Below are 16771 nucleotides of genomic sequence, written 5' to 3'. Positions count from 1 at the left end.
CTACTCCGGAGGCTAAGGCAGGAGAATGGCGTGAACCTGGGAGGCGGAGCTTGCAGTGAGCCAAGATCGCGCCACTGCACTCCAGCTTGGGCGACAGAGCAAGGCTCCATCTCAAAAAAAAAAAACCATACAAAAATTAGCTGGGCGTGGTGGTGGGCACCTATAACCTCAGCTACTTGGGAGGCTGAGGCAGGAGGATCGCTTGAACCCAGGAGGCGGAGATTGCAGTGAGCCGAAATCACACCATTGCACTCCAGCCTGGACAACAAGAGCGAGACTCCATCTTAAAAACACACAAAAAAACAACAAAAAAAATTAGCTGGCCATGGTGGTGCATACCTGCAGTCCCAGCTACTCAGGAGGCTGAGGCACAAGAATCGACTCCATCTCAAAAAAAAAAAGGGTTAGCATATCTAAAAGTTACATCTCATTGTTTTAGATTTGTCTGATTATTTTTTATGGTCTCTTGGTACATGCTTACTTTTCAGGTTACAGTTTCCACTTCTTAAACATATTTCATATATAGTTATTTTATATTCTGTACTAAATAATTCCAATTTCCTAGTCTCTGGGGGTCTAAATCTGTGATTATTGTTTCTGCTGATTCTCATCAGTAGCATGGTGTTTCTCTGAACGTTTGGTAATGTTTAATTGTCAGCTGTTATCTGTGACAATTCTGAGGTCCCACTTGGGGATGCTTCCCTCCAGAGATTATTCCCCTTTTCCAGGCGAGACCACCCTCGGCCCCCTCAGTGACCCTTGAGACCCCTGGTTTAGCAGCCCCTAGGCAGAGACATACTTGTTCCCTGGCCGCAGGCTGGCTCTCTGTCCCTGTGTGTCCAGGGAGTTATCTGCTTTCCCAACCACTTCCCTTCATCATCCAGGTCTCCACACTACTCTGTTGGTTTGTTTACTTAGAGACAGAGTCTTGCTCTGCCGCCCAGTCTGAGTGCAGTGGTGAGCTCCCTAGCTCCCTGCAGCCTCGCCCTCCCGGGCTCAAGTGATCCTCCTGCCTCAGCCTCCCAAGTAGCTGTGACTACAGAGTACACCACCACACCCAGCTAATTTTAAATTTTTTGTAGAGACGGGGTCTCATCATGTTGCCCAGGCTGGTCTCGAACTCCTAGGCACAAGCAATCCTCTCGCCTCAGCCTCCTAAAGTGTTGGGATTACAGGCATGAACCACCCCACCTGGCCTCATTTATTTTTGCTGTTTAATTTTGGGGGAGCCTCAGAGATATTTACCTTCTTGGAAACACAGCAGTCTATTAAAAATGTATGCTCATAGTAATTCATCCAGAAGTTGGTTGTTGCTGAAAGGCCTTTTAAGGGATCTAGTACATCATATTGCCAGCAGGGCTCAGCCCGTGACCAGCAAGGTCTGGGCTCCGTCTGGGGCCAGGGTCGAGGCTTGTTCCGTGGCCCTGAGTACAGCCTGGTGTGTGGCTGGGTCGAGTCCAGCAGAAGTCTCGGGGTTTTCCAGCCTCCATCCGAGTCCGGCTTTGATGCCTTTCCTGGTCAGACAGGAGCCGGGCCAGTGGCCAAGCTGCCAGGATGGCTTCCCCGGGGCCGCGGCTGCCTTCCTTCCCGTCCTGCCTGGGCTGGCTCTGGCCACCACTAGGGGTTGAAGATGAGGGCTCTCCTGGGAAGCTCTTGGCTGAGGATCCGCCTGGTCCCGGAGCCATGAAAACAACAGCTGGGCCTGGTGGGGGTGGGGAGGCTGAGCGGAGAGGCCAGCTCCCTTGGCTGCTGGGCAGGGTCTTCTGTCCACAGCTGCTTCAGACGGCTGTTTCCAAAGGTGTTTCCAGCTTCCCAGGCCCACCCTGAGGCCCCAAACCGCCAGGGAGGTTGAAGGCACTGAGTGGCAAAGCCCGGCCCCAGCCCCAGCCGCCCGACCAGCTCACAGAGGAACACCTGTGGGGGGGCCTGTGGGCAGTTCACAGAGGGGTGTAGGAACGTGCCTGTGGGAGGCCATAGCCCCGGAGAGCAGAGGCCTGGCCTGCGGAAGAGAAGCAAGGAAGGGGCGATTCAGGAAGGCCAGAGCCCATGTGCCGGGGCAGGGGCCCCCACCCCCTAGGACAGAACAGGCCCCCCGTTGGAAGGCAGGGGCCCCACCTCGTAGGACAGAATGAGCCCCGTGTCGAGGCCCCTGGGTTCTTGCCTGGCCTCTTTCATGGATCCTAAGCAGCTCCCTTATTGGCCACCATCTGGGAAGCCAGGAGCTTCCATGAAATGAGGGGGAGGTGGGGCCCCTGGCCAGGGTTCCCCTTCTCAAGGCCCCAGGTATACAGTTGGCCTTTGCCCAGCCCTTCTAGCCCCTGCCGGGGCAGGACCCCACCTGGACCCCACAGTCTCTCCCAACTTTTGCCCAGCATGGCGTCCATGACCGAAACCCCTCCACTTCAGGGCCCTGGGTCCCCAGGCCCGCCCCCACTCTGAGGGTGCCTCTACACCCCTTCCCCCAGCCTGAGGGCCAGGAGCGGCCTCCCTCTTCCTGCAGTCTCAACCACAGCTCTCCACTGGCCCAGGGGCCTGAACTCCTCGGGTGGAGCCGAGCTGCAGGGTGGCTGTGGGGACCTCCGCTTGGCGTTCTTTCCCGGTGGCTGGGGCCCCTGCCCTGCCCAAATGGGAGCCCGGAGTGTGTGTGTGTGTGTGGCTGTGTGTGTCCCATCTGCGTCCCCGTCACGCCTCATGCCAGAGCAGGGGGGCAGTAAGGGGCCCCACCCCACTGGATGCAGTGAGCTTCCCACCTTGCCTTGTGTCATTTCCTGATTTGCGAAATATTTCCTGGGAGCAGAGTTGTTGGCAAGCACAGCCTCAGACAGTGTGAGCAGCTGGGGGACCCCTCAGATATGGCTCCCTCTGTCCCTCTGGCCTGTGCTGGCCTGCCCCTGCCCCCAGGCCTGTAAGCTGGGCAGGCTGTGGGGCAGGAACCCCGCAGGGTGAGTGGGCTGGTCTGAGGGCTAAGGCCCCTGCTCCCAGCCCCGCCCTGCCCGCCTCTGGGAGTCCCTCGTGGTGTGTGGACATAGGTCAGTCCCTCCCTGCTGCCTCCTCCCTATCCCGGTCCAGGCCCCTGGGAGTTTTGGGTCTGCCCAGGGCTGTGGCCTGGGCCTGTCTGGACTGTGTCTGAGGAAGGGGCAGCATGTGTCCTCCTCTTCCTTTCAGGGAAGGATGTCCCAGCAGAGAGGCAAAGTGAGGGGACCCACACAAGGAAGGGGCCCTGCTATTGGGAAACCCTGCGTCATTCAGGCCTGCTGCTCTCTGGCTCCCACCAGGCTGGGCTCTGTTCTCGCTGTGACGAACCTGCTGCCCCTGTCGAGGCCAGTAACACCCTCCACCCGGCCACCCCTCCCGAAGGCCCCCAGCCTGCTCTGCCCCTGCAGTCCTGACGCAGACCCCTCCTGCCAACCCCACGCTGCTCTCAGCACTCGCGGTTCTTTCTTTCTGCCTGGAAGGCTCTTCCTCGGCCTTCCTCGACTACCCCTTGCGTGCGAGTCCCCAGTGACCCCTTGTTCTCACAGGGAAAACAAGTAGACCATATCTTTCCTAGCTGGTCACGGCCCACCCCTCCTGGCCTGGCAGTGCTGGCCCGGCGCCTGTGTGTCCCCAGCACTGAGGCTGGGGTGCGGCTGTGCCCGGCACACAGACGAGGGATGGATGGACAGACGCAGATGGTGCAGCTCCCGCCCCTACCCAGGCTGCTACCCGCCAGGTGTCTACCCGCCACCCCAGCTGCTGCTGGCACGGGGGACTGAGTGGGGTCAGCTCTGGGGCCAGAGGGGCAGGCCTGGGCTCCTGGGAAGTGAAAAGTGACCCCTGAGGCCCCCAGGACCTGTCCTTGACCCCAGTGAGCAGGTTGAGTCTAGGAGCTAGGTGGGTCCTGCTCTCTTGGTGACCCCTGCTCTGCACCACTTACTGTTGTGGGGTGGGGTCCCGGGGCTCAGGCACACCCCAGAGCAGTGCCCCAGGCCCGCGCCGCTGCCCCTCACCGCCGCTGCCCCTCACCGCCGCTGCCCCTCACCGCCCCGTCTATCTGTTCCTGTGTATGCTTGAGTACATTTGTGAGACACGTGAAAACAGCAACAAAAGGCGCCGGGTGCGGGCCTGGGCGTCCTGCTCTCAGCTCGGGTCAGGGGTGGGGTCAGAGGCCTCAGGAGTTGCCCTTTTCCCCGGGGTCAAACATGACCACAGCCAGCTGGGGACAAAAGGCCCTTCTTCTTCTGCAGAAGCCTGGATTGTGCGGAGGAAGGAGCATTCCCAAAGGCGGGTGGGGGCAGGGGCGGTGCCCGGGTGAGAGCAGCCTCCCCAGCTTCCTGGAACCCCCTCCACCTGCTTGTAGACAGACCGGCAGGGCAGGCTGGCTCCGGGAAGTGAGGCACAGGGACTCCCACAGCCCAGGCCCAGACCGTGGGGGCAGGGTGGCCACAGCCAAACCAGGCTGCTCCCCACTCCATGGGGCCCCAGGCCACCAGGATCAGACAGGGGCTGTGCCTGCAGGAGGCAGAGGGCTCGGGGCCAGGACCCACTGTGATCTGGCCTGACCTGTCCTTGCCTCTGCCTCTTACCCCGGGCCCTTCTCCCTGGAGAGTGGAGGGTTCCGGCTGTTATATTTGTGCTTCCTCCGGTGTCTGCCTCAAGTCCGGCCCAGGCCCTGACACTGCACCTCTGGCTGACCCCATGTTCTCTGGGACCCTCTGTCCACGTCCCTCCTCTGGGGTGGAGACAGCGGGTGGAGGGTAGGACACAAGAATGAGTCCTGAAGACTGAGGGGCACGGGGAGAGCTGATGGGGAGGGTCTCCTAGCTGGAGGGACTCCAGGCAGGGCTGGGGGCAAGGCAGGTGGCTGAGCTCGGCCCAGGCTGGGTGGAGGCCAGGCCTCCTGTGCCTTCTCCCGCTGATGGCGAGCTGAAGGGAGGAGGGCGGCTGCTTCCTTGAGGGCCTGAGTCACAGCCAAGAAGACCCGCTCACTTTTTCCAGAAGTGAGGGAAACTTCCCCGTCAGCCCTGCAAGGCAGGCTGAGGTGTGACTGTGGCCTGCCTGCTGGGCAGGGGTGGGGGACAAGCGGGCCACTGGCTGTGAGCCTCCCCAGGGTGGGGGACCCTCGGCCCAGCTCCCTGCCTGACTACCTGGGCGTGCCTCCGCAGGGTCTGCAGCCAGCTTCCGGTCAGACCCCAGGTCCTCCAGCGGCTGCGGCCTTGAGCGTCATCTCCACAGCAGCCCCTGTGTACTCGGGGCTGGGGAGCCTGGCGAGGCCCCTCGAAGTGGCACAGCTGGCACTCTGGGGACCCAAAGTCCCCCCCACCGGGCCCAGGCGGAAGCAGCAGGCATTTCTGGTCCCAGCCGAGGTCTGAGGCCCCTCGAAGTGGCACAGCTGGCACTCTGGGGACCCAAAGTCCCCCCACCGGGCCCAGGCGGAAGCAGCAGGCATTTCTGGTCCCAGCCGAGGTCTGAGGTCTGTGGAGCCCAGCCAGCACCTCCACTGCCAAGATCCCTGGCGGGGGGGGCAGGGGACGCCGGCGGGGACACAGCTCTCCCTTGTTCGTGCCGCCAGCTCCTCAGACTCAGCCTGCTGCTTCCTTTTTTAGGCAAAGTCGAGTGCTGGCCGTCTGCATGGCCCCGCGGTGTCTCACCTGCCTGAAAGGGAGGAAGGAAGCCCGTGGAGCCCCATCCGTTCTCCTGCGGTGCATCCTCCAGGAGAGGGTGGGGAAGGAGGGGACATCCTGGCAGACACCCCCCCACGTTCCCCGCCCCCCAGCTCTGAGCTGAGGAGGCCCTGGAAGAGGGCCATGGCTACTCCGAGGGAGGGCCGGGGTGGGGTTCTCCTGTCCAGGGGACACTGCCAGCCCAGCCCCACCCGAGCAGGGGAAATCTGCCCTGGGGGCCACTGTCCCTCAGGACGACCCCTGCAACCAGCCACCTCTAGTCTGAGCCTCACCAAGACCCCAAGACTCAAGAGCTCCTGGCTCACCAGTGGGCCCCTCCAGTCCTGCTGGGGGTGTATCCTGGGTCCTGGAGTCTGGGCCCCTCACTGGGTAGGGTATATGGGTAACAGGCCCAGTGTGGTCCCACTGGACAGGGCCTCAACCAACCATCTCCTACTCCCATGCCTCTTCCTCCAAGAAGCCCAGGTGGGGTGGGTGCTTCGAGTCTCTCTCGAATTCCTGTCTTCCGTTCCCTTTCAAGGCACTGTGTCCTTGTTAAGTTCCACCCCATGGCCCTTCCCATCCCTGCTGGTCAGTCCCTGGCACACATGTCCTATTACTCCAGACACCTACCCGCCTCCAGCGCTGTGGCCAAGGTGAAACCAGGGTCTGGACGTGTTTTTTTGGTGCCACCGCCAGCCCCTGGGGTTCTCTTGGGCCTGGCTGCAGGGACCCCAGCACCCAGAGTCACGGCAGTGGTGAGCACGGGGAGGGCCTAGCCTGGTACCTCCCTGTTCGGCTCCCGCGGCTGGGGGTCCGAGAGGGGTGGAGAGCGTGGACCGCACAGCCTCGGCCGGGAGAGGGAGACTGGAGTGTGTGTGTGCGCGTGCGTGCCTCGGTCGTATCTCGGCTGGTGCTGCGTGTCCCTGCGTGTCGGGGTCCGCTCGTGCGCGCCTCTCCGGGGTCTGTGCACGTGGCTCTCCGCTCGTGCCGGAGGGCGTGGGCGTGGCCTCGGCGTGGGCGTGGCCGCTCGGGGAGGGGCCTCCCGGGGGCGGGGCAGGCCTGTTCCGCGCGGTGACGCGCCCTGCAGCCCCGAGCGAGCGAGCTAGCTAGCGAGTTGCCGAGCGCGCCCCGTCCCTCGCGCGCGATGCTCCCCTGGACGGCGCTCGGCCTGGCCCTGAGCTTGCGGCTGGCGCTGGCGCGGAGCGGCGCGGAGCGCGGTGAGTGCGGCGCGCGGCCGGGCCGGGGCTGGGGCTTCTGGTGCCGGCTCTGCGCCGCTGCCCGCGCAAGGCCGTCGCTGTCCCCTGCTCCGGACGGGCGGGCGGGCTTGGAGGCTGCGGGAGCCGGGCGGGGGCGCGGGCGGAGCGTCCTGCTCACCTGAGGCTGGCGGCCCAGGTGCTCCAGGCGACACCGCCCGTGAGCGCCGGGGCGTAGGGGCCGCCCCGGCCCGCATCTCTGCGGGATCGCGGGCCTGGACGGGAAGAGGGAGATGTCTGTCAAAGGGGCACCCCTGCCTCAGTTTCCCTACCCTTGCGAGGGCCCTTAGTGGAGGGATGGTAGGGAAGTTGGAGTCGCCCCACCGCACTGGGGAAAACCGCAAGGCCCGGACTAGAATTGAGGCACGCTGGTGCCCTGGCTTGGTGGGGAGGGGCGGTGTAGGGCGCATCAGCCTCCACCCCGGGGGTGCCCGGAGGAAGGGGGAAGCCTGCGAGGGGCTGTTCGGGCTTTCAGGCTGCTAGGGGGTATATCTTGTGTGAGTCCAGGTGGGCTGGAGGATGGAGGCCGGGGGAGGGGCCGTCAATCTAGTAAGCGGGGTCTGGGCTCCAGCCAGGCCGTCCGGCGTGGTCATTGCTCTGCCTCCGACACCTTCCCCTGCTGCTGTGTGCACGCCCAGGGTGCCTCACCTGGAGGCTGAGCTGCGTGGCTGAACTCCAGCCTCAGGCTGCTCCTCTGAAAGCCAGGCTCGGAGGGAGCAGCCCCACGGCTCAGGCCTGTCCTGGGGGCCTAGGCCAGGACTCTTGGCTCCACCTGCTTGCAGGGTCTGTGAGGAATGGGAAAGTGTGGGGGCTTGGAGCGGGGAGTCGCCCGCTCACAGATGGGATAACACAAGCCCAGAGAGAAGCCCAGATTCCATGGCCGATGTGCAGTGAAACCCCCAAAAGTACAGGCCTCTTGCTTAGAGTTCCTCTTTCCCCCAACCTAGGACCTTTGGGGGAAGGCGAGCATCCACTTAAGGAAAGCTGGGGCCCTGGGGGACCCTGCCTTGCTGTGGGGCTGTCTGGGGGGGCCCACACCTGAGGCTGAGTATTCCTCCTTTCCCCCAGGTCCACCACCATCAGCCCCCCGAGGGGACCTGATGTTCCTGCTGGACAGCTCAGCCAGCGTCTCTCACTACGAGTTCTCCCGGGTTCGGGAGTTTGTGGGGCAGCTGGTGGCTCCACTGCCCCTGGGCACCGGGGCCCTGCGTGCCAGCCTGGTGCACGTGGGCAGTCGGCCGTACACCGAGTTCCCCTTCGGCCAGCACAGCTCGGGCGAGGCTGCCCAGGATGCGGTGCGCGCTTCAGCCCAGCGCATGGGCGACACCCACACTGGCCTGGCGCTGGTGTATGCCAAGGAACAGCTGTTTGCTGAAGCATCAGGTGCCCGGCCAGGGGTGCCCAAAGTGCTGGTGTGGGTGACAGATGGTGGCTCCAGCGACCCTGTGGGGCCCCCCATGCAGGAGCTCAAGGACCTGGGCGTCACCGTGTTCATTGTCAGCACCGGCCGAGGCAACTTCCTGGAGCTGTCAGCTGCTGCCTCAGCCCCTGCTGAGAAGCACCTGCACTTTGTGGACGTGGATGACCTGCACATCATCGTCCAAGAGCTGAGGGGCTCCATTCTCGGTATGTGGGAGGAGGCGGGGCCCAGGGAGCCCTAGCTGGGAGCCACAGGAGAGGCTGGGTTGAGACTTTGGGAAGATCTCATGTCCCCGGAGCAGCGGCCAGGGCCTGTGGGGCTGTGGTACCCCTAGGGTGCAGGGCTGAGTGATGCAGCTTCTCTGTGCACACTCTCCACTGGGCGACCCGTGTGCCCTGTGAAGACGGGGGCAGGCTTGAGTAGCCACCTCCAGGTGTAGCTCCCTGCTGATGTGTCCAGCCCAGACCTCGAGGCCCCATGGAGTGCAGAGCCCAGGCGTAGGCCCAGGAAGAAGCTTCCAAGTCTGGGGACTCTGCAGATGGGCAGCATGTGCTCCTGAGCATGCCCACCATACCTGGAGAGGGGTGAGCCAGAAAGGTCAGGGACTGCCCCCCAGAGAGCACAGGGCACCTCTCCTGGCTGGGGACAGCCACTGAGGACTTTGAACTGGTTCGGACTGCAGGCCCACTGTGAGGATTTCTTGAGAGGCCAGACCAGGGAAGGCCTGAGGCAGGAGCTGAGCAGCTCCCATTGGCTTATTTCTGGACCTCCATGCCCCAGCCAAGCCCTGAAGGAGCTGGGGCTGGAGATGAGGAACCTGGCCACTGGCTCAGCCTGCTGCAGCCACTGAAAAATGCCAACCCTGGGGATCTCACCAAGTCTCGGTCTGTGGGTTAATCATCCACCCAGAGCCGGAAGGGGTTGGACTGTGGGTTGGAGAGGGGTGGACGGCCCTCCCCAAGGTTTCCCCAGGGACATCTGGCCCCTAGTGGCCCCTGGGTCACTCAGTGCAGCTGTGCCTGGAGGGGACCAGGAGGAAAGGCTGCCTTAAGCAGCGGGAAAGGAAAAGCCTGAGGCTGCAGTGCCGAGGGGCCAGGCAGCAGGGTGGGGCTCCTGAGAAAGAGGCCGGGTCTGAGGCTGGGGCATGGGAAGAAAGTGGCCCAGGCACCCAGCACCACAGGAGGAAGATCCTGATAGCTTTAACCCAGCGCAGACATTTATGAGCCTCGCCACAGCAGGGTCACTCAGAGGGCTATGTGGGGCTTGGTGTCACGGGCCCAGGAGTCCCCCTCTGAAGTACCCCACCCCACACTCTCCTGGGGACCCAGGGCAGGCAGCACCTCCAGAACCCCAGGGCCTGCCCCTGTGGTCTCCCATCTCCTGGCTGCAGCTCAGAGAGCCGGGCTGACCTCAGACCCGGGCCTGGCCACTCAGGCTGGGGCTGGTCCTCTGCTCTCAGGCACCACCGTGGACTCTGCCGTCTTTGAGGACCTTTGTCCTGGTCACCCATCTGGCCACTGCACCTCTCCACAAAGGACTGGGTTTGGGGCTGAGGGAGGCAGGGGCGCTTCTGACAGGGCCTGAGGGGGCTGCTCCCTTTCCTCCGTCCTCCCCCAGCCAAGGCACGTTCTGAGAATCTCCAGCATCTGCGGGGCATGGCTCCAGCAGCTCCTTGGCCGCGGGGCCCCGTCTCTCCTAGCGGGGCCTCCAATCTCCAGATCTTCCCCATCAGCCAGGGCCGCCCTCCAGGAGCGGAGGAGGAACTGACCGCTGTTCCCTGACCCCCTGCACCACCCACAGACGCGATGCGGCCGCAGCAGCTCCATGCCACGGAGATCACGTCCAGCGGCTTCCGCCTGGCCTGGCCACCCCTGCTGACCGCAGACTCAGGCTACTATGTGCTGGAGCTGGTGCCCAGTGCCCAGCCGGGGGCTGCGAGACGCCGGCAGCTGCCAGGGAACGCCACGGACTGGACCTGGGCCGGCCTCGACCCGGACACTGACTACGACGTGGCGCTAGTGCCTGAGTCCAACGTGCGCCTCCTGAGGCCCCAGAACCTGCGGGTGCGCACGCGGCGGCCCGGTGAGGCAGGGCCGGGGGCTTGGGGCCCGGAGTCGGGGGCTGGGCCGGCCCCCACGCAGCTCGCCGCCCTCCCCGCCCCAGAGGAGGCCGGGCCGGAGCGCATCGTCATCTCCCACGCCCGGCCGCGCAGCCTCCGCGTGAGCTGGGCCCCAGCGCCGGGCTCGGCCGCCGCGCTCGGCTACCACGTGCAGTTCGGGCCGCTGGGGGGCGGGGCGGCGCAGCGGGTGGAGGTGCCCGCGGGCCACAATTGCACCACGCTGCAGGGCCTGGCGCCGGGCACCGCCTACCTGGTGACCGTGACCGCCGCCTTCCGCTCGGGCCGCGAGAGCGCGCTGTCCGCCAAGGCCTGCACGCCCGACGGCCCGCGCCCGCGCCCACGCCCCGTGCCCCGCGCCCCGACCCCGGGGACCGCGAGCCGTGAGCCGTGAGCCGGCGTCCCCGCCCAGCCGAGAGGGCCGGCGCCTACCCGAGGGCCCGTGCGTCCCGAACCCGGTGCGGAGGCGCCCAACCCGGGAGACGGGTGCAGGCCCGGCCTTTCCCCACGCGGGCTCCGCGCGACCCCGGCCCCCTCCCTGCGGCCGCAGGGCTTCCCCGCCTGGCGCCTGCCCTCCAGGGCTGGGGCCTCGCCTGGCGGGACCCGGCAGCAACTCCGGCCCCATCCCCGCCCAGAGTCGGGCGTGGTGTGGGTCCGTGCGTGATAATTGAGAGCATCAGACCCAGGACTGTCCAGGGAGGAGCCCCGGTCAGACTCCCACGTGTGAAGACCCGGCCCCAGGTGGCAAGGGCTGGCCTGGGGCGGGCAGCTTGGGTCCTGGACGTTGATAGGAAGTGGAAGGGGGAATCGCGGGAAGCTGGCCCAGGTCAGGTCCCCAAAGGCTTCTGAAGAAAAGGAAGGGTGAGTAGGGGCACCCGGACGCTGATGGTGGCCAGAGATGCTCAGCCGGCCGGGAGGGCAGCACCTGCTGGGGACGGTGGCCCTGCCTTCATGCCCAGGACACCAGCTGGGTCCAGCTAGCAGCCACTGGGAATCAGAGGAATGGGGCAGAGCCAGGCATTCAGGACCTTGAGGACAGGTGACCCCACCCACCCACCGCCACTATCAGGCCCCAGGACCACACTGACGGGAAGCCTTCCGTCGCGTGGGAGCACGTCCCAGGAGCTGTAGGGACGCCGCTCTCCAGGGAGGCCCCAGCGACCACACCATCTTTTGGCTGTGAGAGATCTCACCCCTGGGCTACCTCCTGTCACTATTCACTGCCCTGGGGTCCGTGGGCGAGTTGCCCAGGGTGGGAGTGCCTAGCCAGGTGCAGTCCCCGCCCCGCCTAGTCCTCGGCTCCCAGGACTGCGGCGTCACGCAATGCTCACCTCGCCTCTTCCCCACTAACATCCCAGACTTTAAAATTCAGTAAATCAGATGTACACCGAGCCTGCAGTCTGGCTAGGATGCTTTACTCCTCCACAAACAGCAGCCATGCAATGGACAGCTTGTGAAGGTCTCTGCCTTTTGGGGTGTCCGGGGAGAGGAGGTGGAGCTCTCCCCTCCCAGTGTCAGGCCTCCTTGGTCCCCCTGTGCACCTTTTATTCAGAGAGCTTGGGCCCCCTTCCTGTGGGGCTGGGCCCAGGGCAGGTGGCTGGAATGCAGAGGACAAGGGGGCTGGGGCCTCTGCAGGGCCATTCCCACCGCAGCCTCTGCCACGGCCCATAGCCCTGGGCCCAGTGCCACGCGGGCTCCCTCTGCTGGCAAAGCCACACCGTGCACCATGTGGGGTCCACTGCCCCTTTCCCCACGTGGACTGTGTGTGACCCCAGGAACTGCAGCATTGAGATTGTCTCAGTCCCTCCCTCAGGCCTGGTGGGCATTGTGCCAGGGGCCGCCTTCGGGACAGCTGGCCTTGGCACCGTCTCCCAAGAACCCAGCTCTCTGCATCCCGTGGCCCCGCCAGAAGCCCACCAGCTGGGTGTGGTCACCATTCATGGAAGGCCGGCTGGGGTCAGGCTCACCACCCAGAATTTGCGCTCCGGTGTGATGATGCGTGAGACACAGGAGGCCCCCCTGCCTGTGTGTGCAGGGGGTGTCTGTGGGGGGGCCCTGCTGGCTGGACTTTGGGTTTCTCCTGAGCTCCCCTTAGCCCCCAAGTCAGGCCACGGAGGCCTAAGCAGGACCCGGGGGCTGTGTGTCACTGCAGGCGGCGTGCTCACAACTGCACTGCTGGTCAGCAGGTGACCAGGTCGCAGGCCTGGGCTTCGGGCCCCACCTGCTCTCGGGTAGGATCTCCTTCGTGCGGTCCCTGCCCCCTACCCCGTTCTCTGAGGTGTTGGCAGATCTGAGCCCACGGTCACCCGAGAGGAGATGCCTCTTGCACACTGAGCCCAGGCCCAGCTCACGGAGCACCCTGCGGGTGGCAGTGGGGCACCAGGGGCTCATTCCTGGTGGCCTCGGTGGCTTCTGTGGACGACTCAGACTCACATGAGAAGCTGGGAGGATCTCCAGCTCTGCAATCCCGAGAGGGCAGAGCAGGGGTCCTGGCCACAACCCTGCTCCCCACATACCCGTCTGGCAGAGGCTCTGCCTCCCCTCTGCCCATCTCTGCACACCAAGGCCGAGCACAGCACAAGGCCTCACGGAGAGTGTGAAAAGGCACTGCCGCCTCTATCTCAGTGCCAAGGAATGCCCCTTCCAGAAGCCCTCGTCTGACAAGTGCTGCCCCTTACATAGCCCCAAGCATTTTAAAGTCTTTGAGTCTGCACCAAGTCTCGGAACAGCTCTGGCCCCGGAGTGCTCCTTCCAGGCCTCTGTGCACCGGCTGTCCCCGCGGATCCTCCACCTCCCCTGATACAATCCTGGCCCCGACTCAGTCCACTCAGGGTGCTGTGCAGAGGCTGATACCCGCCAGGACTTCCTTGCCGAGGGCCCGGCCATGTCACAAGGCCACTGCACGCTTTTTGACATGCACCTGGAAATCAGGAAGTGCCGTGCTGCGGTTGCTTCTAGTTGAGACAAGAAGAGCGACAAGGTTGTGATCCTTGTGGCAGGTGTTCAGAAGGCCAGGGGTGGGCAGCGCTGGGGAGAGCCCTGGGCACTTCGAGGAGACCCCGAAGGGAGGCTGCTCTCATACCTGTGCCAGTTTTCACCCTCTCTGTGAGCAGGGCTGCTGTTAGCTCCCACATCTGAAGAGAACCAACCTGAGGATTTCACGCTGACTGCGTGCCAGACCAGTCCCTGATAGGTTATGCGAGGCCCTTCGCTGGACAGCCCATTGCTGGCCACTGGAAGGAGAGGCAGAGGGGGCTGAAATTCGGGCCTATGCCTCCGTGAGCGATGACGGACCAACAGCTCTCCAGCACGTGAAGCTCTCCAGACAGCTGTTCGTGAGAAGCCAGACAGAGGTCTGGGGTGTCAGTCCAGATTTCTGGGAAGTGGGGTGTCCAAGCGTGGGCCACACTGCTGTGAGCCACCTAGGGAAGCTGGTCGCCTGTTTCTATAGTGACGGTAATAAACCAAGTCAAATCCCTGAAGCACAGCCCACATGACAGCCTCCTGCCGGAGAGAGGACAGTTTAAGACTGTCAGCTCCAGGGCAGTAGCTGTGTGTTTCCTGCTTTTTTGGGGGGGTTGCGGGGAGACAAAGTCTTGTTCTGTCACCCAGGCTGGAGTGCAGTGGCGCGATCTCCGCTCACTGCAACCTCTGCCTCCCAGATTCAAGCGATTCTCCTGCCTCAGCCTCCTGAGTAGCTGGGATTACAGGTGCCACCACGCCCGGCTAATTTTTGTATTTTTAATAGAGACGGGGTTTCACCACGTTGGCTGGGCTGGTCTCGAAGTCCTGACCTCAGGTGATCCAACCGCCTCAGCTTCCCAAAGTGCTCGGATTACAGGTGTGAGCACCCTGCCTGGTCCCTCCTGCTTTTTTTTTTTTTTTTGAGACAGGATCTCACTCTTAGGCTGGAGTACAGTAATGTACTCATAGCTCACTGCAGCCTCCATCTCCCAGGCTCAAATGATCCACCTCAGCCCTCCGAGCAGCTGAGACTACAGGCGCACCCCACCACGCCCAGCTAATTTTTGTATTTTTAGTAGAGATGGGATTTTGCCGTGTTGCCCGGGTTTGTCTTGAACTCCTGGGCACAAGTGATCCACACACCTCGGCCTCCCAAAGTGCTGGGATTACAGGTGTAGTCACCACTCCTGGCAAAATTTTTTTTTCGGGATAAAGGTCTTCCTTTGTTACCCAGGCTGTTCTCAAACTCCTGACCACAAAGGATTCTCTTGGCTTGGCCTCCCCACCGTGCTGGGACTGCAGACAGGAGCCACCACGCCCGGCCTGGCACTGCTGCTTTCCTTTGCCTCTCGAGAATCAGTGCACTTTGAGGAGCGCTGGCAGGGGCTGACGGCTTTCAGGGAGCCCTATGGAGAACTGGGAGCCCTGCTTTTGGTGGGTGGTTCGGGGGGACCAGCAGCCCAGGGCCATACACTGGGGGCCGTGGCTCCGGAGGGTCCAGTTGGGCAGCTCTTCTTTTGGTTGTGGGAGGGCCTGCCCGTTGGGGAAGGAGCAGGGGGCCCATGCTGGCCCAGGCTGAGACCAGAACGAGTGGGGAAGGAGCAGGGGGCCCATGCTGGCCCAGGCTGAGACCAGAATGAGTGGGGAAGGAGCAGGGGGCCCATGCTGGCCCAGGCTGAGACCAGAACTACTGGGTCCTTTTGGAAGCTGGAGAGAAGGAATAGGAATGGGACCCACCCCTCCCTCCTGAAGGCCGGGCCCCCCGAGAAGAACGAGGCTGCAGAGTGATGTGGGGGCCAGCGGTGACCTCATGACCACACTGTGCTCAGGTGTAAGAGGGCACGCTTCTGCCCAGGCATCGTCCATGGAAGACACTTAGCCAGCCACTGCAGCGTCGGTCCTGGGATGCCCTGGGGCTGGGTGACTGGGGGCCACAGGCCACACTGGGAGACCACAGTCCTGGCGGGCCATGCAGCTCCCTGTCCCCAGAGGTCTGCTCAGATGCAGAGAGCTCAGGAACCACACTCGCTGCCTGAATTCTGGGAGCAGAGCGTGGTACCCACTGCCTGGCTGGGGCCTACTCTGGGACTCCAGCCCCTGTCCCCGTTGGCCCGGGCTTCCGGAGGCAGCTGCGTCCCTGTCTTGGCTCAAGGTCAGGCTGGAGGCCAGGCTGTCCACCTGCATCTGGAACCTGCACAGTCACTCCTCCAGGTCCTCACTGCTGGAGGACTCTCTCAGACAGGAAACCTTTGCTTTGGGGGCAGGGCGGGGTGCAGGGGTCGGGGGAATCACAGCGAAACGGCACAGTGTGATGGCGCAGAGCCTCATATTGGTCGATGAAACAATGCTTTCTGAACTTTGTGTCCTTAGGAAGGGTGTAGGCTGTTGGTTGAAGTAGGAAACAGAAGAGGAGCCTGGGCACGCAACGGGCCCATCGGAGAGCAGACCCCTCGGCCTGGGCACGCAACGGGCCCATCGGAGAGCAGACCCCTCGGAGCTGCAGTGCTTGGAGGGAGGCGGTCTACCTCTGCTCACTCTCTCCATTTGTCTCTCTATCTCTGCTCGCTCTCTCCATTTCTCTCTTTTTCCTTTTAGAGATGGGTTCTTACTCTGAGCCCAGGCTAGAGTGCAGTGGTGTCATTATAGCTTACTGCAGCCTCGACCTCCCAGGCTCGAGTGATCCTCCTGCCTCAGCCTGTCCAGTAGCCACACCCTACTAAGCCCGAATTAGCCCCAGAGGCGTGCACCACCACACCTGCTAATGGTAAAAATTTGTTGTAGAGACCAAGTCTTGCTATATCGCCCAGGCTGTCTCCAACTCTTGGTCTCAGGAGATCCTCCCACCTCTACAGGATGGGCCACCAAGCCTGGCCTCAGTTCCTCTGTAAAGGAATTGCCTAAATCTTAAACCAGCAATCAATACTTTGTATTTAAAATTAAGCCAAGTTCGACCGGGCTAGGTGGCTCACGCCTGTAATCCCAGCACTTTGGGAGGCTGAGGCAGGTGAATCACGAGGTCAAGAGTTCCAGACCAACCTGGCTAACATGGCGAAACCCTGTCTCTACCAAAAATACAAAAAAATTAGCCGGCATGGTGGTGGGTGCCTGTAATCCCAGCTACTCGGGAGGCTGAGGCAGGAGACTCGCTTGAACCCGGGAGGCGGAGGTCGCAGTGAGCCGAGATCGCACCATTGCACTCCGGCCTGGGCAACAGAAGTGTTTCAAAAACAAAAACCAAAACCTTGATGGAGCCCAGCACAGCAGCTCACGCCTGGAATCCTAACACTTTCGGAGGCCTGGGTGGGTGGATCTCCTGAGCTCATGAGTTTGAGAACAGCATGGCCAACATGGTGAAACCCCATCTCTACAAAAA

The 16771-nt window shown here is 63.0% G+C and overlaps 1 protein-coding gene and 1 long non-coding RNA gene across 2 annotated transcripts; one reads left to right on the top strand and one right to left on the bottom strand.

Moving 5' to 3' along the window:
* Nucleotides 1-92: 92 nt before the first annotated feature.
* LOC129010648 (uncharacterized) lies at nucleotides 93-6626 on the bottom strand. Its single transcript, XR_008493046.2, has 3 exons — nucleotides 6276-6626; nucleotides 5127-5634; nucleotides 93-1999 (listed from the first exon to the last, which is right to left on the bottom strand). It is a non-coding gene; the product is annotated as an uncharacterized LOC129010648 (long non-coding RNA).
* Nucleotides 6627-6695: 69 nt separating this feature from the next.
* On the top strand, nucleotides 6696-11825 carry VWA1 (von Willebrand factor A domain containing 1). Its single transcript, XM_054445155.1, has 3 exons — nucleotides 6696-6862; nucleotides 7967-8524; nucleotides 10119-11825. The coding sequence occupies exons 1-3, from the start codon at nucleotides 6790-6792 to the stop codon at nucleotides 10826-10828; spliced, it is 1341 nt and encodes a 446-aa protein (XP_054301130.1). The 5' UTR covers nucleotides 6696-6789; the 3' UTR covers nucleotides 10829-11825.
* The last annotated feature ends 4946 nt before the right edge of the window (nucleotides 11826-16771 follow it).

The sequence above is a fragment of the Pongo pygmaeus genome, chromosome 1 (genome assembly GCF_028885625.2).
Source record: "Pongo pygmaeus isolate AG05252 chromosome 1, NHGRI_mPonPyg2-v2.0_pri, whole genome shotgun sequence".
NCBI lineage: Eukaryota > Metazoa > Chordata > Mammalia > Primates > Hominidae > Pongo > Pongo pygmaeus.
Note: the sequence above shows the minus strand (reverse complement) of the source record. Positions and strands in the feature narration are given on the sequence as shown.